Here is a 14,338-nt window from a genome sequence, read left to right on the forward strand (position 1 = left end):
AGTGTGGAGCCCGGCTTGGCCCATGTACTGTTTGTGTCATGTGTCACCTGAGTCCCGACGTAAATGCACATCCGTTCTCTTGAACGTCTCTTCATACTAAAGCAAAATAAGAATTGTAGACTTATATTTTGCATTAGAAAAATTGTGTTGTTTTGGAGGGTCCCTTGCTTATTTCTACTGTTTTTTTAAGAACTACAATTTTGCAGAGTAGAGTTTTTTGTTTTTTTTTTTTTAAAGATTGGTTTATTTGAGAGAGAGAGAGAACATGAGCAGGGGGGAGGACAGAGGGAGAGGGAGAGAGAATCCCAAGCAGACTCCCCACTGAGCACGGAGCCTGAGATTATGACCTGAGCTGAAATCAAGAGTCAGATGCTCAGTCAACTGAGCCACCCAGTCGCCCCAACAGAGTAATTTTAGAAATATATTTAAATACAGAGTTCTAATATTAATTGAGAACCTAATACTATAGTAGACATTGGGTTACAAAAATGAGAGACATAGTATTTGTTGAGAAGCTTGTAGTGTAGTTACAAAAATAGGTCCATAAAGAAAATCTGTACAGTGTGGCAGGTACAACAAAAGTATGCCTAAGGTGTCCTGGGGGCATTAAAGGAACGTCTCCTGCTGAGTGGGTGGTTGGAAAGGGTCAGAGGGAAGGGACAGGTGTCAGGTACCGTTACAAAGAATGGAGCCTCTACCTTCCCTGTGGGCAGAGACATGGAGCTTGGGGCAGCTACTTGCTGTCGGCCGTTCCTGTTACTACTCCTGCCAAAATGTAAGTCTGCAAAAGGACACTGACGGAGCAGAAGTAGACAGGAGGCCAGTTCATGGAGGGTTTGTAAGCCACGCTAAGGAACTTTTAGACTTTAGAGGTGATAGGAGCTATTTGGTGGTTTTTAATCAGGGGAGGGGTAGGATTTGATTCCTGCTTTTGATAGACCGTTCCAAGTGTGCTGTGAAGGATGGATTCTAGAAGGCCAAAAGCGAAACAGAAAGATGGGTTAGGCCGTTCTATAGACCCTGTGAGTGATGATGAGGTTTTGGAGTCGGTATAATGTAGGGGTCAGCAATTGGGACCCTGGGATTGGACCACCTGGATTTGAGTCCTGTCCTGTTCGCTCATGAGATGTTTGACTCAGGAAGATTAAATTCTGGGTGCTTCAGTTTCCTCTTTTTAAAAAATGGGGCCAACAATTATGACAAGCTCAGGGCCATTGTGAGGATCACATTATGACTGTACGCAAAGGTGCCTAAAGCGGTACCTGATGGATGGTAAATACATGGTGAATAGCTCTTACTTTATGGTCTGGATGGTGGTAACCACACCGAGCGGCAGGAAGTTGGAGTGTCAGAAGTTACCTAGGCATGGCCTAGTAGCCCAGAGAACACCGATCAGCCCCCACATTCCTCTGGAAGACTTAGAACAGATGTGTTCTTCAAGTTTAATCCACCAGGCCGCGGCCAGTCTGTCTAACCATGACGGTGGGAGACGGGCATGAAGGAACCAACCGCTGGTCATCCTTGAAACTCACTGTAGGTGGCGTTCCAGACCCTTCTCACATCGGGCCTTCCTAAGGAAAACAGTCACATCCCGATTAAATGTCATTCTGATTCTGCCTGCACTAGTCCCTCTCGTGGAAGGTGCTTGTTACTAGTGGAATGATGAAAAAGGAGGCTGCAGATGATGGAGAAGAAGACATGATACATGCCGGTTACTACATTCTAGAAAGTTGGCTTTCCTCTCTTGCAGAAATCCTTGGAACTTGCGTTTCATTTTTCCACATGGATGAGAATAAAATTTCCCTTTTCTGTCCCTCGATGTCCAGCTCGGTCACCACCCAAGCTTAATGAGATACCCATTCACAACTGCACATCTCCACTCTATAGTTTAGGCAGATGTGTCACTGATAAATTGTTAAGAGATCCTTGGAGAAATGCATTTTTTTTCCTCCATCAGTTTCCTGTGAAACAATAATTTTAAGTCCTTGATGTAGGATTTTCCGACCTGGGTGGTACAGCAACATCCGATAACTAGATATGATTAAATCAGTTTTCTTAGCTAATTTTTGAAGTTGTTTAATACACTCTCTTATTCCTCACAGCAAAATTATGAGATAGTCAGGGTCGCTGTTTTTTTCTCTATTTTGTGTTAAGACACTGAAGGTCTGAGAGGTTAAACAACTTTCCCGGGGTGGTGTAGTTAGTACCATTGACACAGGGGTTCCTAGTCCTCATCAGTGCAGTGGGTTGAAAGGAACAAACAGTCTCATTGGCCTGGATATGAATTCTCACTGTGTCATTGAATTAGTTGAGGGATCTTTCACACACCACTGAATTACCCTGAACCTATTTCTTTATAAAATATGGATGATCAGCTACTGGAGGTTGTTCTGGAGACGAGCAGAAGTAGATCAAGCATCTGACACAGTGCCCAGTCACTAATATATATGCAAGAATTTATCATCACCCCCCTCTGTAATATAATTTATATTTAATGTAATATCACCCACTACATTAATGTAATGCAACACAAGCTATTAAATATGCCAAAGATTGTCTCCATCCCATCTGCTTTTTTGGAAGTCTGCTTTAACTCTTCTTTATTACATAGATACTCATCCTAGAAACATTCCGGTTTATCTTTTGAGACCTAGAAATAGAAATATCAATTAAGCAACACTGTAGGCTAATTGGGAAGAAGTAGCCCTGATCTGAGAGGGTGTTCTGGGTTTTAATTCTGCTTTCTAGCTGATTAATTTTATAACCTTGGGCACTGTCACTATTAACTTCTCTTACCCATGAAATCCTACCTGGAAGACTATTTGGATATCATAGGGGTTCTTATTTACTTAAAAATGAATGATGTGATCAGACCTGGGAGCTCCTGTTTTGTGCTTAGTGAATAGCCTAGTAAGACCTTTCCTTCCATGGACTGCTTCCTTCTTGGCCTGTATCCACACCTCAGCCGGGGATTTGATAAAGGACAGAGGGGATTTTTACCCTCCAGCATGTAGTAAATATTCTGTTTATCATTTTGGATTTGAACTAATGCTTATTAAGGAGGTAAATTCTCTTTAGGTTTCATATTTTTTTTAAAGATTTTATTTATTTATTTGAGAGAGAGAATGAGAGAGAGCACATGAGAGGGGGGAGGGTCAGAGGGAGAAGCAGACTCCCTGCCAAGCAGGGAGCCCGTTGCGGGACTCGATCCAAGGACTCCAGGATCATGACCTGAGCCGAAGGCAGTCGCTTAACCAACTGAGCCACCCAGGCGCCCCTAGGTTTCATATTTATCTGATCATATACCCTGGGAATTTCCTTTTTTTTTTTTTTTTCTAAAGATTTTATTTATTTGTCAGAGAGAGAAAGCACAAGCAGGGGAAGTGCAGGCAGAGGGAGAAGCAGGCTCCCTACTGAGCAAGGAACCCGATGCAGGACTCAAACCCAGGACCCAGGGATCATGACCTGAGCTGAAGGCAGATGCTTAAAGGAAAAAAATTTCCTTTTTAACCTCAAAATTCTCTGAGTACATCTTCTCCGTAATGATACTGATCTTTCTTTTGTATTGGAGTGTTTATAAGTGACTTTTTAAAGCTGCTACACTAAGTAATACCTCTTATTAATACAGAATCTTATGATAGATATGAAAGTCATAACCTCAATACTTAAAATAGCATAAAAGTTTATAAGCTATTTATTTAAAAAGCTGGTGGAGTACGTACCACTACAAGTTCCCAGATGATTTGCTACTAGGAAATAAGCTAAGATAAAGAGTAAGTGGCTAATTTATTTTGCTTTTACAAAATAAGAGACAGTAGTTGTAAATTGTCCCTCTGTTGCATATTTCTGTAACTCTTCACATATTTGACTGTCAGCCATGTGTTAGCCGCTAGTGTAGGTGCTGTGGATGGTACCTGTCCTCCGGGAGCTTCTAGTCTGTCTGGGAGTTTATTAAATAAAGGTTAGGGGGGAAAGATGTATGTGACGATTAGGGGTAGATAAAATATGCAAGTTCTAAGTAATGTATGTAGAGAGGACTGCTTTTAGGAAATCCTATCTACAAATTCATTATATAAATAAATTTCTAAATGTGAATGTCGGTATAACCAAAATTTAAGCTTTCAAAATCTGTTTTGTCTTTATTTACGAAATTATGTATTCATGAGATTTTTCTTGAAGAATCTAGACCATTTTTCACTCCCTGAATCTTAATCACCTTTGTGGGAAAACTCTAGAATATTTATAAGTTCTTTCTGTTGTTTTTTTCTGGCAGGTTTTTTTTGCAGTGCTCTGGATTCTGCCGACTGTGTGTCGGTGGAAGCAGGCAGCCAGCCCCTAGAGGAAGGTGCTGTCACGGAGAAAGAGACCAGTCTAAGTGAGTCAGATTGCGTAGATGGCCAGAAGACGGCTGGGTTGGACGTAGCTCGTAGCTCAGGTGATCCGACTGCAGGCAATGGAGCCGTGATGACTGACAGTGAGTCTCAGTCTTCTGAGACCAGCAGGTTCACCAGGACCATTTCACCACCCACTCTGGGCACACTCAGAAATTGTTTTAGTTGGTCTGGGAGTCTTGGAGACTTTTCACGAACTCCAAGCCCTTCGCCAAGCTCTTCTCCACGCACAGTGTTGCAGCAGTTCCAGAGACGGGCTGACCCCTCTGCGGCCCCGCCTGGCCAGAGGGAAGTGTCCCATGTGTCTCAGTTAAAGAGCGATGGGTCAGGTGATGAAGAGCCTCCCTTATGGCCAGTGGGGTCCTCTCCACAGTCTCAGGAAAGCGCAGAATTATTGCCACACAATTTGAATGCATCAAAACTTTCTCAGCCTTCTAGTAAGGATTCGGATTCAGAGGTAAGTCACGTTATGAAGCCTTTGTTTTCAAATCCATGTGTAAGAGGAAATAGGGTGTTAATCAGATAATTGGGGGAATGTTGCCCAAGTTTTAGAAATAATTGGCGGTCTTAATTTTTTATTCTAGATCTTACTTGTAGAAAGTTCACATTCTATCCATCTTAAGGACTTCTCCGAATGTTCATATTTTAAACTCTTGCACATTTAATCTAACCCTGTATTTCCTGAGTCACTGTGTGCTCTGTCGAGAGGTATCTCAAGTTGTGCGCAGTTAAGACGTAAGCAGAATGATACATTATAATAAATTTAGTATTTATTTTCTTAATATACTCTTGAATTCAGATAACATTTGAAACCTTATAAGGAAATGGCCTTATTAATTTGCTGGTGTTCGTCTTAAGCTTTAGTACTTAAAAATATGTTTTCATTTACTCCTCTTATTCTTGCTACACTTCCCCTTCTAACAAAACAAAATAGTAGTACCTGTGACTTTGTTACTCTGTTTTAAGTTAATAAAAGCATCCTAACCATTTTTTTCCTTATTTATAAAATATCTTTTAGTCTGATCTAAATCAAAACTTCAAATAAGTACTGCTCATAAGCGCCAGTGATGGTTCTATTTTAAAATGCATGAGAGCTTCCTTTACATCTGAGTCACCTCAGACTTACCAGTATAACATACTTCATTTTATCTTCACCAACTCCAATAACAAGTTGTAAGAACAATTAGAGCCACGGTACTATTTGACAGAATCTTGATAATCCCGAACATTGAGGAGTAATAAATCAGAATAGCTTATATTTATCAAAAGGAAAATATTTTATTCAAGTTCCCAAAGGAAACATGAATTGTACTGGACTCAAAAAAGCTAACCTAAAATGTCAGAACAAATTGTTTTCACTCAGAGAAAGCCGAAATCAGTTAGTATATTGAATCCAACATCTGTTCCATGTGGTGTTTGAGTTTTGAAGACTGGGGACAGCCTTTGAGCCTTGGGCTTTTCTTTCTCCTTTCACTTGCGTTGGCTTCAGTTCATCCATACTGGTCCGGAACCCCCTGTTTCTTTTAATATAAGCCCCCATTTTAATACCATCATTTTCATTTTGTGCTTCACACTGCATTTGCTCTTGGCCCCATGTGGGTGCCACCACAGCCGCTTTGTCTTGAACATCTTTCATAAAAACATCACCAATTTATGAGAATACAGGTCTGCTGAGCTCTTTCAGGATGCTCTTTTTCCTTTTTCCAGCAGACCTTTTCCTGTCTCACTTTGTAAGCTTTTAGCCATGTGTTGCTGAGAAGCCTTCCTAGCTCACAGGCAGTGGCCTGGACATGCTGATGGAACTTTCCACATTTCTGAATTCTGGATAACCATTTTTTGTATCTCTTGCCACCAGATGTAGTAAACTCCCGTTAGGATAAATAAATTGTTAATTCCCAAAGAATCAGAACACTAACAGGTAACATAAAATTATACAATCTTTCTTTGATTCAGAAAATGTTTCAGAAAGCCACAATACTATTGGGCTTCATTTTTAACATTAGTTTTTACCGGATGGCTCTGTGAAGAAAATATTTCTCTAGTGGAGCCTTCCATTGGTAGTTGACTGAAAAGCAACAACCATAGATTCTATGTGTATTGAGTTCATTGACCCTATTTGAGGTAAATTAATCTTAGGACCTTACTCATGACCTTTATTTTAAGAAATTTAACATCTGAAACTAACATGTCGACTACACTTAAAAAGAAGAAAGAAAAAGAAACAAATGATTTATCCCAGAGTCACCACAGCTGTTAGCCGTGAGTGAGGAATATTGGAGTTTCTGTGAGTTACAAGCCAGTTAATGGAGTTATTTTTCACTTCGGGATTATTTTTTTAAGTATATAATACTGTAAAGAATCGCAAGGTAAATTTTTTTTAAATCCTCTTGAAGGATGCAGAAATGTAAAGTCTTCTGAATCTTCATTCATTGTCCTTTTTTATGTGACTTCTGGGATAGCCAGAGGCGAGATCTCAAGGTCACTGTGAAAAGTAACTGCATTTGACACAGTATTACTCTACTTCTTCAAAGTAGATCCGCCCCCCTTTTTTTTTTAATGTTGAACACGTTACCCAATTAAAAGATGTGGCTATTCTGGTTCAACTTTTTGTAGCTAGTAATTTATGAAAACTATCAGCTGGGCTTGGGTAAACCAGTAACGTTACAGTAGGAGACTTGTCTTACTTGAGTCAGCATTTTGACAGGCTCCTGAAAGGGTTAGGAAAGGCTTCAAATTTATTTATTTATTTATTTATTTTTAAATTTTATTTATTTATTTGAGAGAGAGAGAATGAGAGAGAGCACATGAGAGGGGGGAGGGTCAGAGGGAGAAGCAGACTCCCTGCCGAGCAGGGAGCCCGATGTGGGACTCGATCCAGGGACTCCAGGATCATGACCTGAGCCGAAGGCAGTCGCTTAACCAACTGAGCCACCCAGGCGCCCAAGGAAAGCCTTCAAATTTAAACAGATCCTTTATTTTATACAATTTCCTTTAGCTAAAGCATCTTGCTAGTTTCTTCGGTGAAACTTGGGGTAAGCTGGCAAACACCGTTTCCACTTCGATTCATTTTCTTTTCATCTACTCCGTGTTTCATACTTTTCTGAGAAATTACATTTTTTATTTATACTGATTTTCTTTCATTTGTTTCGTGTTTTGTTGAATATGGGTTAGTTGTCATAAAGAATCCACAGTCAAAATCTAATTTTTTTTTAATCCTGGGGAATCTAGGAATCTGACTGCAATATGAAGTCACTTGATAATCAAGGTAATCCGAAATCCAAGCTACGTTTATCTCAGTTTTTGAAAAAAGACACACTTCTAAGAAACAAGGTAAAAACAAACAATATTTTTTAATTTCAGAAGCAGTGTATGTTTATTACCAGAAACTGAGAAATATCAACAAAATTAAAAATTAAAGTGCCTATATTTTTATTTACAGGAAAACATCTACTTTCAATCATATTAGGACCATGTTTATACCTGATTGTAGGTGGTGAAGTTGTGAAACCCTTATCTTCTCTTGCAGGTCTTTTTTCCATGTGCTTCTACAGATTACTTGTAACAACTGAGCAATATGCCATTGTATGAGTTTAGCTAATTCCCTTACGTTTGTCATTTCCCCTAAACATATTTTACTGTAGTAGATAGTACTGCATTCAAGATCTCGTGGATAAATATCTGCATACCATTTTTGATTGTTTCATAGGGATGAATTCCGTGGGCTGGTATTACTGGTCCATACGATTTAAACCTTTGATGTATGTTGCCAAAAGACCTTCTAGAAACTGAATATCCAACAAGCCAGGTTTTTTTTTTTTTTAATCAAAATATATAAATATTTCCATGACTACATAGTGAAAGCTCACCAGTTAAAGCATATTTTATGTATTTTATTAAATGTTCTTGCCTGTTAATATGAAAATGCTCGTTTCTAACTCAAAAATGCACAAGAGATACAAACAGTATAAAAGAAAAAGTACAAATGTTTGATTAGTATATAAAAACGTGTGTAACCTCATTAGTAGTCAAATAATGCAAATTAAAATAATGAAATACAATTTCTTACCTCTCAGATTTTCAAAAAATATTTTTAATTTTAATTGTTCTCATTTTTATGAGTGTATAGTGAGAAAATAATCACAGATTAATTGTGTATAAATTGCTCTGCCATTTCAGGAAAGCAATTTGAATGTGTTTAAATAATTCAACCCCGTAAGTACATTCTAGAACTCGAGTCTAAGGAAATAATGAGAGTTTAAGTACAGGAATACTTATCCTGCATTGGTTACAATAGTGGAAAATTGCAAATAGCCTATCTAAAAATAAAGGAGTGAATTATTAAATACATAATTGGTTTTAGCTCTTAGGTGGTGGGAGTACAGGTGAATTTTTTTTCTTGTTTTCTCATGTTTTCCCATAGTGAACACATTATTTTTCTAACAGCATAAAAACTTTTTTAAAATTTCAGTAAATGGTCTGCATATCCATTTGAAAAAAGATCCCTGTCTCATGCTATATAAATATAAATCCTAAATATATTAAAGATTTAAATGTAGAATATGTAAATATAAGACTCTTTTTTAAAATCTTTGCATGCAAAAGGCTTTTTCAGACCTACACTGCCTTGGAAGGGTGTCCATATTATTTTTGAGTAAAGAGGAAGAACATGAAGCAGTATGTATGATGTATTTTTGCTTAAATACTCAAAATACTCATGCAAACTGTATATGTTTATATAATCATAGTAAAAAGTCTAGAAAGATGCCAAAATTATGTGCAGTGACAAATAGGACTGGAGATGTAGAAAGTACTTTTCCGAAAGAAGTTATGTCGACATTAAACCGTCGTCTTCGTAGTCATCGTCGTCGTCGTCTTATTATTATTATTATTATTATTGCTCTCAGAGTTTTTGTCAGGGTTTTAAATGTCACTTCTATTTTGGTGAAAACTCCCCAGATGGACCTTCCCTCTTGCTCCCCAATATCCATCTTTAATATCCAAAATTAAACTCACTTTTTTTGTTGTTGTTATACCTCAAACGAGTTCTTCTCAGAACATTTTTTTATTTTCATCTGCTACCTAAGATTATATTATTCTCTTTGTCATTTAATTTCAAAATTTTAGGGTCCTTTTTCTTTTTTTTTAAGATTTTATTTATTTATTTGACAGAGACACAGCGAGAGAGGGAACACAGGCAGGGGGAGTGGGAGAGGGAGAAGCAGGCTTCCCACAGAGCAGGGAGCCCGACGCAGGGCTCGATCCCAGGACCCTGGGATCATGACCCGAGCCGAAGGCAGACGCTTAACGACTGAGCCACCCAGGCGCCCCGGGTCCTTTTTCTTTATAACTGCCAGTTCGATCCTTCGGCAGGGGGTAAAGAGAAATAACCCCACATCTGAACCTATCCAAATTCTAATGTTTCTTTCTTTGTCTTGTTTCTCGCTTTCTCCCTTTCCCCCTCACCAACACCCCATCAAGATATCATCTTTCATGTGTGAACGTTCCCGTTCTTTATACCTCCTCTGGCAACTTCATCAATTTGAAAGCCTTGTTTTATATGCCGCACTCTTACTATCCTAAAGAACAACAACAAGACATTGATGGCTCCATATTTCCCACAGGATAAAAATCAACCCTTGGATAGAAAAAGCTAAATGTCAGTAGAGATCTTTTGAAGAACCTATTCAAAACAAAATTCACTTTTGCATGTGAAAAGGAAAACTATCCAATCAAAACATATTAAGTGAAAAAAAAAAAAAACATTTTTACACACTGCTTATTGGTTACTTTTCTATTTTAATGTGCAGAGAGTAGTTTGAAATTAACTAAAGGTCATTGCTTGAACAAAACAGTATTAAAAGGGGCATTTACTCTTCAGGTTCCTGGGCTGTATAAATCTAGTTCTGTGGACAATCTTTCTACAACCAGGATCAAGCCTCTAGTTCCTGCCCGAGTCAGTGGGCTCAGCAAGAAGCCATCGAGCATCCAGAAGAGGAATCATCATAATGCTGAGAACAGGCCAGGATTACAGATAAAAATCAATGAGCTCTGGAAAAATTTTGGATTTAAAAAGTGAGTTGCCTTGTTACTTACTCTAAGGATAAATTATTTTTTTGTAATTTCTATCACTTTTTCCCAATTCTTTGTTTCCAAAGGAGTCAATTTTATTTTCTCTTACCCTAAGAGAATTATTTTCGTCTATTCTCTTTAGCTGACTCTTTTTAAGTATATTTAACTTCGATGTCTATACTTTCATTTAGTGAAAAGATGACAAATTAAAAAGCTTCAGTTCTTGGTCTGGCGGGGTCTATTGTTAAGCAAGTGACTTTTTCTAGCCTAAGTGTCTTGGCTTCCTTCCTTCCGAGTCTCTCAGGATTGTATTGAAAATAAATTGTTTTAGACATGAGGGTGGGAATGTAATGCTCTATCATATTCCTTGATTTAAAGCAATTTGTTCCCCTAAATCATCACATCTGAAATGGGGGAAATCACTGAGCGTATGTGATGATTGTGCCAGATTTCTAATGTATGGGACAAACACTGTTTTTTTTTAAAGATTTTATTTATTTATCTGACAGAGACAGCGAGAGAGGGAATACAAGCAGGGGGAGTGGGAGAGGGAGAAGCAGGCTTCCCGCCGAGCAGGGAGCCCTATGTGGAGCTTGATCCCAGGACCCTGGGATCATGACCTGAGCCGAAGGCAGACGCTTAACGACTGAGCCACCCAGGCGCCCCAGAACAAACACTGTTTTAAAACAGCTGGCCCTCTGTATATTTACCTTTTTTGAGCCACACGGTACTTCCTTCCATTAAACTACAAAATTAGTCTCAGAGTACTACGATTTATAATTAATTTATTCGTTTGTTCTTCTCAATAAAGCAAATGTGCTAAAAGTAGAGGATGGGAAAGTTACATGGGTGGTGGGATTAAACCTTACTTAATAGAAATGTCACAATCAGATGAGATGATATGAGCAGAAACACTTTGTAAATAGCAAGTGCTGGACACAATTATTTTTATTTTGCATTGTGTAAAGTCTAGGATTAAACCATATAGCAGCAGTTCTCAAATATCTGCCTTCAGGCACCCTTTACACTTAAAAATTACTGAGGGCCCAGAAATATTTTGGTTTATGTGGGGTTATACTTGTCAATATTTAACTGTCTTAGAAATTAAAATGACAAACCCATATTAAAATCAATAGTATATCGTTACAAAAAAATAACTTTTCCAAAACCAAAAAAAAAAAGTGAAAAGAGTGACTTTTTTATACATTTTTGCAAATCTTAACTGTGGTTTAATAGGACTGAGCTGGATTCTTACATCTGTTTCTGTGTTTGATCTGTTTTGATAGGTTGTCTTGGTTGAAGTGTAGGAAGAAAATCTGGCTCCACACATATTTGTAGTTGGGAAACACATATTTAATAGACTTTTTATTTAGCTGTAAATTTTCTACTTTGTTATTATACCAACGTTCAACAAGTGATGGTTTCTTAAAGGTTAGTTACAATATCAGATACGAAACCAAGTCAGCTGACTTTTCATATTCTGTGTTTCATTACAGTCTGTTGGTCCATAGCACACCTTGAGTGTATCTTTTGCTCATGCATGCATTGGTCATCTAAAAAATGTTGACTTACTGAGTTGTGTTTATCTTCCAAATGTAGACACATTTCATTATACAATATAAAGAAACCACAGTTTTATCAGAAAGTCTTTAAGTATTGAGAAGCTGTCAAGTGGCAGATACAGGTTATCCAAAATTCTGACTTTCACTTGAAAGCTTGAATTTTATAGTTGGCAACAAATCCTGTTAGTTTTTCCTTGGGGGTAACAACCGGCTCTCTTTGTTCATTTTATTTGTATTTTATTTTATTTTAAAGATTTTATTTATTTATTTGAGAGAGAGAAAACATGAGCAGGGGGGTAGGGGTAAAAGGAGAAGCAGACCCCCGCCGAGTGGGGAGCCCAATGCAGGACTTGATCCCAGAACCCTGGGATCATAACCTGAGCTGAAGGCAGACGGTTAACTGACTGAGCCACCGAGGTGCCCTCTTTGTTCATTTTATTTATTTATTTATTTATTTATTTTTTTTAAAGATTTTATTTATTTATTTGAGAGAGAGCATGAGGGGGGAGGGTCAGAGGGAGAAGCAGACTCCCTGCCGAGCAGGGAGCCCGATGCGGGACTCGATCCGGGGACTCCAGGATCATGACCTGAGCCGAAGGCAGTCGCTTAGCCAACTGAGCCACCCAGGCGCCCTTCTTTGTTCATTTTAGAGAAGCCCTTTGCCAGATAACTAAATTTGAATAACCATGGTGTCGCACATGCTTTTTCACTTGAGATAACCATCATACTTCACTACCAACAGAAATGCCTCATGTTGTATTTCCCATTTTGTCATATAGTACTAAGAAGTTGAGAGGGTTGAGATTTAATTAAAATTAATGATTTTTACTACTTCACCAAGAACATTCTTAAGTGAGACTAACTTTTTTCTTTTAACTGCAAGTACATGTTGCTGGAGAATACAAGTGCTGCTAGTATTTCTTGTGCAGTTTGGGGCTAGTGTCCTGATTTGTGCCGAGTTGCCAGTCGCTTTGATCAGCTTTGCTTTTGGATCATCAGTACAAATGTCAGCACAGTGGAAAGCAGATAAAGTCTAAATATTATGAAATAGTTTTAATCTTGTAAACCCCCTGAAAGGCTCTTGGAAATTTTTAGGGGCCTGTGGGCCATACTTTGAGAACTGCCACTGAAGAGAAATTGAGGGTACAAAAATATTCCTAAATGCCTTTCAGGAAAAAAAATAATAAATGCCTTTTAGAAAATAAGACTACTTTGTTGACAGGAGATAGAATTACCTGTGTTATCTTCATAACAGGATGAATTTCTATAGACCTGGAGCTCCCTTCCAGCCAAAAAATAAGTTGGGGGGAGGGAGGAGTAAAAGATAGGGCTTAAACGTGACTCAGGCATCACTTAAGTTGGTGCTTAGCCAGACTCGAGAAGGGTCCTAAGGAGAAAGGAACTGAAGTTTCTTTATTGGACTCATTCTGCCTTAGCTAGTACACATTCAGTAGTGGCCTTGCACCTGCCTTGAAAGGTGATTTAGGAAGCAGAAAGGGGAGCTAAGAAGCAAAACTCAAATTTTATTGCGATACTCAGAGGAGACCTGAATGTGTCATATATTAAATTAGGACAAATTGAAAGGTCTTATCCTCTTTATATACCTCTTTGGTCTAGGTAGATTATTCTCTATAATTAGTACCCTAAAAAGACCAATTCATTTTATTATATTTTGCAGAGATTCTGAAAAGCTGCCTTCTTGTAAGAAGCCAGATCCCCTGTCGCCAGTCAAAGATAACATCCAACTAACTCCAGAAGCAGAAGAGGATATATTTAACAAATCTGAATGCCTGCGTGTTCAGAGAGCAATATTCCAATAAATGCAGACAGCTGGGAAGCTATTGCCTGCAAGAGAATATCAATTTGAAGTGCTGTTTGGGAATGCATCAATTACCAGACTGAATGAAAGATTTATTCATAGACATATGCCATTTTTTAAATAGCGTACATTTTGTATATTAACTATGTAATTATTTCTTTTGTTCAGCTTTTTATATTTTCATAAGAAGCTAAGTAGAGAAATCATTTTAGACAGTTTTTGGAAGTTTTGATAGTTTGGGGCAAGTCCCCTGGAATTGATAAAAGCCTACTCTAAAGATTTCTGTCATGTTGTCAAGTATAAGGATGGTAAATGAAAAGCCACAATTCTGTAATCATTTTATCCTGGAGGGAATCACTGTATTTCTCAAGCTTTAAATTTTATCCCCTGTCTTTCCTGTCTCTTTCAGGGTTGAATTGAAAATAAAGTTGCTGGCATGGGAGGGGTAGCTGGAAGGGTCAAAGATCACCACCCGCATGGGACAGTGCTGTTATCTC

General features: G+C 38.3%; 1 protein-coding gene across 2 annotated transcripts in view; it reads left to right on the forward strand.

Annotated features, from left to right (window-relative positions):
- EXO1 (exonuclease 1) overlaps nt 1–13,902 on the forward strand; it is a 34,306-nt gene extending 20,404 nt beyond the window's left edge. For both annotated transcript variants that reach the window (XM_044916424.1, XM_044916425.1), the window contains exons 10-13: nt 4,274–4,848; nt 7,620–7,721; nt 10,270–10,463; nt 13,701–13,902. In XM_044916424.1, coding sequence (XP_044772359.1) covers nt 4,274–4,848; nt 7,620–7,721; nt 10,270–10,463; nt 13,701–13,842 — 1,013 coding nt within the window. In that variant the 3' untranslated portion in view covers nt 13,843–13,902. The remainder of the gene's footprint in view (nt 1–4,273; nt 4,849–7,619; nt 7,722–10,269; nt 10,464–13,700) is intronic.
- Nucleotides 13,903–14,338: the final 436 nt, after the last annotated feature.

Source organism: Neomonachus schauinslandi, chromosome 6, assembly GCF_002201575.2.
Source record: "Neomonachus schauinslandi chromosome 6, ASM220157v2, whole genome shotgun sequence".
Classification (NCBI taxonomy): Eukaryota; Metazoa; Chordata; class Mammalia; order Carnivora; family Phocidae; genus Neomonachus; species Neomonachus schauinslandi.